General features: G+C 47.7%; 1 protein-coding gene across 3 annotated transcripts; it reads right to left on the reverse strand.

Moving 5' to 3' along the window:
- Positions 1-1,320: 1,320 nt before the first annotated feature.
- On the reverse strand, positions 1,321-6,984 carry CRLS1 (cardiolipin synthase 1). 3 transcript variants are annotated; one of them, XM_072331593.1, is made up of 7 exons: positions 6,499-6,984; positions 6,044-6,181; positions 5,346-5,475; positions 4,845-4,930; positions 4,362-4,430; positions 2,976-3,067; positions 1,321-1,637 (listed from the first exon to the last, which is right to left on the reverse strand). In XM_072331593.1, exons 1-7 carry the CDS (start codon positions 6,814-6,816, stop codon positions 1,550-1,552), a joined length of 921 nt encoding a protein of 306 aa, XP_072187694.1. In that variant the 5' UTR covers positions 6,817-6,984; the 3' UTR covers positions 1,321-1,549. The 3 variants fall into 3 exon arrangements, with proteins under 3 accessions (XP_072187694.1, XP_072187696.1, XP_072187695.1); XM_072331595.1 differs by lacking the exon at positions 6,499-6,984 and adding an exon at positions 6,326-6,474; XM_072331594.1 differs by lacking the exon at positions 6,044-6,181.
- Between the last annotated feature and the right edge of the window lie 902 nt (positions 6,985-7,886).

The raw sequence follows: 7,886 nt of genomic DNA on the forward strand, positions 1-7,886 counted from the left end.
GATCAAAATTCCATTTCACTTCTGGTTCCCCATCCACTTCTGCTTATACTCCTGGTTAAACTCCCACTTCCAGTTTTGGTTATCCTTCCAGTTTCAAATCCACTTCTGGTTCTACTTCCATTGCCAGTTTCACATTTATTTCTAGTTCCACTTCTGGTTTCAGTCATGTGTTTACTCCAAAGAAGAGGGCTTATACCAAGGCAAAAGAGAACTGCTAAGTAAAAATGGAACCAGAAGTTGAACAGAATTGAGATCAGAAGTTAAACAGGTAAATCCAAAGAAGGCTGCTTCTGAGGCAAAAGAGAACTGCTAAGGAAAAACGTGACCAGAAGTAAAAGTGAAAAAGGAAGGTGAACCAGAAGCAGAATTGTAAATGGGACTAGAAGTGAAATGGGGGGATGGTACCATATCTGGAAATCAAAATAAAAGCGTAGCCAGAAGTTGAACAAAACTGAAAGTTCCTACTTCACTTCTTATCACAAAGACAGCTGCTCCTGGAGCAGAAGGCAACAATGCAGGCAGAAAGCCACCAGAAGTGGGAAGAATGCGGATGCTACATAAGCAGAAATAGACGAAGTGTGACCAGCAGTTAAACTCTAACCAAAAGTGGGAGTGGAAACAGAAGTAATAACAGAAGTGGATGTGTAGCCAGAAGTGAAGTAAATGTTGATCAGAAGCAAAAAATGAACTCTCTAGTGACCTTCCATTTTAACTGGCTTGCACTGCCTCCATAGCAGGGAAGAATGATCTTGAGGGTCATTGCCAAACATCAAAAGGTCCCAGGTCAAGCAACTGGGGATGCAGGAGATGCACTTTATTTCAATCACCAGAAACCACTTGTAACGAGAAACATAACTCCACGCCTACTTTGTTTGGATGGACTGTTCTAATGCACAGCTGGCCATTCTGAGACTCAAAGCTCTTCTCTGCTGAGTACAGTTAACATTTGCTCATATATAAAAACAAACAGAAATAAATAAAAGGGACAGGGGAGAGAAATCACTCTTCAGTGGCCTGCCGTATTCCCCCAGAAAACGAAACAGTGTTGGCTATCACTCCATTGAGATTTTTGAAGATTCTATTTGATCATATTGTTTGTTCTGCTGCAGGCTGAAATATGTCATAAATCCTAGTAAGGAAAACTACTTTATTGACTTAGGTTGAGGTACAAAGACAAATTCTCACAATCGCTGTTTCTTCTCAGATCTAGTTAGTGTGTTATACGAAGATGCCAAAAAAAGCTGGTGAAAAGTGCATATTTCTGACTTCAAACCCAATATAAAGTCATTAAAGATGTGTACGACAGCAATTAGTAACCCATGTGTTTAAGAACATTATTTATTTGTTTTTATAAAGAACCTCATCTTTAAACAAATTAAAAATACATTGAAAAGTCTCTATATATACACACAGTACACGTTCAAACTTCATTTCACTGTGATGCCATGGTTCAAGCAGAAAAACATAGTTCTTTTTCACAAACCCAGTTGCATTACAACCATCTTCTTCAGTACAGCAAACCATGCTGCCAGGTCCTTCCAAGAATACTTCATTTGTTATTTATCACCTGAACTGTTTTTCGGCCATAGTGGTAATAGCTATACGCAGATGTTACCGTTGTGAAAGCTGTGATGCACCTTTGAAGAGAACAGCTCCTGTAAGCCATCTGAGTTCAAGCATGACAGTAAACATCAACACTTGTTTGAGAGAAGACAACAAATCTGCTTCCATATTTGTAGCATCCATAATTATTACTGGCATGAGAACTGACAGATGTGAGAAACTATCCCCTTGCAGCATGGGATTGTTAGAAGAAAGTACAAAAGACTTGAACTTATTTTTATTTTACGAGGTCCCACAGCTAAAGCACAAGCGTTGGCTTCAGCCTCTTTTGGTTTTTTCCCAGCCATTAGGTAATAACCATACTTTATTTCCAAGTTAGCAGTGCTTCTCTGTGTCAAAGGCTGACATCATTCAGGTGTGAGCCAGTACCAGCCCTCCGCCAGCACACTGCCAGGTTCATCTCTACTATTTGTAGAGTACTCACACAGTACCCTGGTAAGTCACACCCAGCTTTCCTTCACTACTCACAGCATGGAAACTCATAAAGTCCCACAGAAATAGCAACGTGTGTCTTTCACAGATGCAGTTCCAGGTTTAGCTTTCCAACAGGGTGAAAAACACCATCTGACTGTTAAGATAAAGTTCCTTATTCCTTAAAAAGCTTTAGTGACTTTTTAAATTGTTTTTTTTGAGACAAGTAATACTGGATCTTCTACTACTTTAAACGCAGTTACTACGTCATTCTGCTAGCTGCAGTTCAGCCTCTTGGTTGTGAACTCTTACCTAACACCTTAGGAGGAATATTGCCACCTATAACACCTGCCCTCAGCTATTAGCTGCTCAGGTCTCCAGTGATGGCAGCGACACCCAGTGCGGGCATTTAAAGTGCACTCCAGTAGGCCTGTTTTCATTTGATGCCTCTCCTTCCTTCCTATAGCCCAGGAGGAATTGCTGATGTTTAAAAAGGCTGCAGAAATCTAGATTCCAGGGTAGCAGGTACAGTACAAAGCAAAGTAAGAAAATACTTACTATCTATTTTTACTGATATCAAGATTTCTTTTTCGGAGGCATGTATGGTATGAATTTAAGCAACCTGTATGGCCTCACTTCCCACTCCCTTCTTTGATACTAATCTGAATACACACTTTGTACTTGTGTGCACCACAGCCTTTCTAAAGTCTTCCTTCTTCACTGCTATTCCTGGATCTTAATGAGTCTCATACAAATTAAGTAACAATAGAGTTGCTACATCAGATAAGAATAAATGTGTAAATATTCAGCCACCGGGGACTGAGATCATTTGAGCAACGCCTTTTTGTCTCCCACAACTAGACTAATTTCAATTACTCATTTCCTAAGAAGCACGTTAAATTATTTTAAATAACCAAATGAAAGATGAAGAGATAGGTTACCATAACGTCTGCAGATACACGCTGTCAACATAATTGAAAACAGGAGCTGCTAAAGAAGCCGCCACCAAAATCAGCTGAACTGCTGTATTCATCTGGTAAAAGCAAAACAAGAAGCATGACCATAACGAAGCGTACTACACAAGGAATACCAACATACAGGTTTGTTACTTGTTTAAATATTAGTCTGTGTACTACTAAAATCATAGAATCACAGGGTTGGAAAGGATCTACAAGACCATCTAGTCGAACTGTCCTCCCATTACCGTAGCTACAGCAAACCACTAAACCACATCTCGTAGCCTGTCATCCAGACACCTCTTGAGCACTGCCAGGGATGGTGACTCCATCACCTCCCTAGGCAGCCATTCCAGCGCCTGACCACTCTCTGAGAAAAAAAAAAGTTCCTTCTTATGACCAATCTAAGCCTCTTCTGGTACAACTTGCAGCCATTTCCTCCGGTCCTGTTTGTTGCTTGGGAGAAGAGGCCAAACCCCTCCTCATCACAACCTCCCTTCAGGAAGTTGTAGAGTGTAGTGAGGTCTCCCCTGAACCTCCTCTTCTCTAAGCTAAACAATCCCAGCTCCCTGAGCTGCTCCACATAGGACTTGTGCTCCAGACCCCTCACCAGTTTCATTGCCCTTCTCTGGACATGTTCCAGGGCCTCGATGTCTTTCCTGTAGTGAGGAGCCCAAAACTGAACACAATACTTGAGATGCGCCCTCACCAGAGCTGAGTACAGAGGGATGATCACCTCTCTGCTCCTGCTGGCCACACTATTTCTTACACAGGCCAGGATGTTGTTGGCATTCTTGGCTACCTGGGCACGCTGTCGGCTCATGTTCAGCCAAGCATCGACCAACATCCCCAGGTCCATTTCCTCTCCACAGTCATCCAGCCACTCAACCCTAAACCTATAGTGCTGCATGGGGTTATTATGGCTGAAGTGCAAGACCCAGCACTTGGCCTTGTTGAACCTCATCCCATTCACCTCAGCCCAGCAATCCAGCCTATCCAGATCCCTCTGAAGGGCCTCCCCACCCTCAGGCAGATTGACACCACCTCCCAGCTTGGTGTCATCTGCAAACTTACTGATTATCAATCTCCTCATCCAGGTCATCAATGAAGATATTAAACAAGATGGGCCCCAGTACCAACCCCTGGGGGACACCACTTGTAACAGGTTGCCTTGAAACACCTTATACGCTTAAAATGTCCATGTCCTGATTGGTTCTCATGGTGAAAACCTTTCAGGATTTAAGTTGCCTCTGAATTAGCTGGCACTATCTCCAAACTGTATCCAGTAGTAGGAAACAGCCTCTTCCCTCCAATCTACACGCTGCCCCAGCTAAAACGTAGTTATCTTTTACAATACGTTACTACTCTTACCTTGCTAATGAACGTTGGTTTTAGCTGGGCTGTAGCGTAACAGGGATTAAAATACCTACTGAGTGTTCTCTGTTGGGAGAGGAAAGGGAAAAATAAATGCAGTTCTAGCATATTCAGTTTGATATACACATTCACACAACAAAAATAAAGCACAGTACAAGAGAATTACACTGCTCACTATTACACTTGTCCCTAGACGAACCATTAGCCATCATACAGAGGTAGAAGTTACCAGTAGCTCTGGCTCATCTTACTCAAATTTCTTCTACCAAACACTGTTCTGCTTACAAACCCAGCACAACAATGAGCACCCGGCTATCTACCCAAGATTGGGGCAACCATCAAGACCGGAGGAAAATCTCTTGGTTACAACTTGTTACACACTTATTCTCTATGTATACATGTAAAAACATATGAAAAGATTCAGTGGCACTGAAAAGAGATGACAGGTTCGTAACACTTGGTTTGATCTTACACACTTACCGGTGGAGAAAGAGTTTTGTATCGCACATAAAAAACAGCAGCAATGAGCGCTACGTCTCTCAGAATGATCATGGAAGTAAGTGAAACTGAAAAAGCAAGCCAAGAGGATCCAGTGAAAAACCACGTCCAAGATCACAAAGAAAACACGACAAAACATGAAGCAAGAAATAACCACTGTCAAACTTCTGAAACAGTTTTAGGCACAACCGAAGTTGTTTTCTGAAAGGCTTTCATCTGATGGCTTCAACCAGCCTAAGGAATCTTACATCTTTGGATGTAACATCTAGCTTTGAAGAAATTACACTTGAAAGTAGCAGCAATGCATTTTTGTCTGGGCTGGAGGGAGCTGGGCTTTGTTTGAGTATTCAGCAGCAACAAATAGCACAGTACAACTGGCAAGCTGCAAGCTAAACGTGGCTTTCCTTCCAGAAACAGAAGAAATGTTACCTTACATTAGATTTGCTTTTAATACAGTGCATGCAAGCAATGACATCGTCTCACCTGGGATAAGATTTGCACAAGTTAGGCTCACATAGAGCACGCTGATGAGAATTTTATCAGCCAGTGGATCAAGAGCACTTCCCAATGCTGATTTCTGATTAGCCCAATTGCGCGCAATAAACCCATCCAACTAGAAAGAACAACATTCAAGAATACTGTGTTAAAAAGCAAAGAGTAAAAGCAGGTGTCATGTGCTGCTGTTACAGTGAGGTTTCATGAACATCATGGAATCCAGCTACACTAACTACAAGGAAGCCTGTTTGCGGATCCTTGTCTCTCTCTTCCCACCCCCATCCCATTCCAGATTCTGGAAGTCTTTAAACACATTCTATTCTCATTATTTAAAACAAACAAGCAAACAAACACAAACAAATGCTATGATTGACATTTTAAAAGGCACATCTGAAATTCACCAAGTATTGCTCTGGTGGGTGCACTGCACACACCTGCCAGCACCAGCACACCTCCAATGCACCAGCACGGAGCAGGCAATGCCCACCTGGGCACTACGTCCCCCACAAGGGATGCACATTACATTGCTACAAAGCAATACATGTAACAGTGTAACACAATAAACTTCATCTCCTCCTACAGAGCGTGATTCCCATGCAAGATAGATTCTAAACTCCAACACCCGTCAATGGGATCACAGCAACCCACACTACCCCCAAAGTATTTCCAAACTCATGTCAACATACCAAATCCGTCACGCCAGCCAAAACAAAGACACCTAGTGCAACATTGAAATTTTCTTCAACAATCAAATAGCCTAAAACTGGCGCCAAACCCATCCTTGCCATTGACAGTATATTTGGGATCGTCCACGGGTTTTCATACTGTAAAGTAAGAAAGCAAAGACTTCAGGCCGGTGAGGCGGACCCTGCGGTCAGTCAGCGCCCCGCCGGCGGATCAGGGCCCAACGCGGCACGCAGCCGCCCGCCTCGGCCCGAGCCCCGCCGTCTCTCCGCCGGGCGGCTCACCTGTTGCTGCGGGCCGCGGCACCGCGCTACAAAGCTGGCGCTCCGACCCGCCGCTCGCTCCGGCAACCGGCCGGTGTGACGAGGCGGGCCGCTCTGCGCACCGAAACCGGTCCCAACGCCACGCGGCCGCCGCGCTTGGCCGCCCCCCAGCCCCGCTCCCGCGGCTCACGTACCAGCTCGGCGTAGCGCCCGGCCACGCTCCGCTCCCGGGGGGGCTCCGGAGGCGCCGCCCCGCCGCTCCCCTCCCGCCGCGGCCCGGTCCCGTCGCCGAGGGGCCCGCAGACGGACGCGCGCAGCAGCCACCGGGGCTCGCGCAAAGCGAACGCGGCACGCGCCCCCCCGGCCAGGCGGAACGCGCCGCCGTTGCCGTGGCGACGGCCCCCCGCCTCGGCCCGGCTGCCCAGAGGCCTGGCCCCGCCGCACGGCCGCCTCCGCCCCGCGCCGCGGAGCAGCCCCCAGAACCCCCTGCCCAGCCAAGCGGCGGCCAGCATGCTGCGAGGCGACCGACCGCCGCCCCCTACGCGCTCTGCGGCTCCGCCCGCCGGAGCGAGCGGCCGCCCGCCGCCGCCATCCGCCTCCCAGACAGAGCGACGGGGGCGAGGGGACAGGGGACGAGCTGCAAGGTACGCCCGTGCAGCGAGGGGGGGGCGGGGCGACGCTTCGCGACGCTTTACGGCAGCACCCCCGGTGGCGGGCCGCGCGCTTTACGGCAGGCCCCCGGCCGGGCCTAGGGCTCCCCGCAGGCGCAGAGCGGCCAGCCCGGCCAACCGCTACCTGCAGCGGGGGCGGCGCGGCCATCCTGCGTCCTGCACGCGGAACGGGAGCTGTGCGACGTGGGGCGGGGAGCCGACCGCCTCGGGCAGAACTCTGAGCTCATACGGTCCTTCACGAGTCCTTGAAGGAAGAAGTGGATGGCTTGCTTTGCCATAAGGCTTCGCAGAGAGCAAAGACTCTTGTGCTCTGTGCTTGGCCTCTTGCTCCTCTCGTCATGTTTGCTTTGGCTCGAGGAAGGGTACGAGCTGATTTCTCCAGCCCTCCCCTGACAGTAAGTGCTGGTAAGCAGATCCATCCACTGACTACAGACAGCGGTCAGCAACTGGCAAAAGAAATGAGAAAAAGAAACTAATAAAAACTGCTATTCATGTGTGTGTTTGGTAGCTCCTCCCTTGCTTTGAAAGACAGTCAAAAAGGTGAATTCTGCGTGACCTTGAGAATGTATTGCTTCTTTTAGCACACCGTGTAGAGGTGGCAGCCTCTAATTGTTTGCATGAAGTTGGGAGTGAAAGAACATTACCGCCTGCAGGGAAAGCACGTCCTGAAGTGTGCAGAGAACACAACATGGGGAGGGGGGGAGATAGAGAGGAACTCCAGCAGGTTGGGAGCCAGGAGCTGCCAGAAGCCTCAGCACATTCAACAAAGGAAAGGGCAAAGTCCTGCCAATGGGGAAGCAGAACGGCCCCGGGTACAGCACACACGGGGCACCCACAAGGGGCTGGTGAGGCAGATCCCCACTTGTGACATTGCAGTGCTGTTCTGTTTATGTCTTACACAACGCTGCCCT

Source organism: Excalfactoria chinensis, chromosome 3 (genome assembly GCF_039878825.1).
Source record: "Excalfactoria chinensis isolate bCotChi1 chromosome 3, bCotChi1.hap2, whole genome shotgun sequence".
Lineage (NCBI taxonomy): Eukaryota > Metazoa > Chordata > Aves > Galliformes > Phasianidae > Excalfactoria > Excalfactoria chinensis.

What these genes read in the sequence shown, in the direction of transcription:
- CRLS1 (XM_072331593.1), bottom strand. Translation starts at nt 6,816, where the DNA reads ATGCTGGCCGCCGCTTGGCTGGGCAGGGGGTTCTGGGGGCTGCTCCGC. An exon ending in TGGCTGGCGTGACGGATTTG is followed by an intron (nt 5,476 to 6,043) that starts GTATGTTGACAT and finishes TGTTCTTTCTAG; the next exon opens with TTGGATGGGTTTATTGCGCG. An exon ending in AACCAACGTTCATTAGCAAG is followed by an intron (nt 3,068 to 4,361) that starts GTAAGAGTAGTA and finishes TGCTTTTACCAG; the next exon opens with ATGAATACAGCAGTTCAGCT.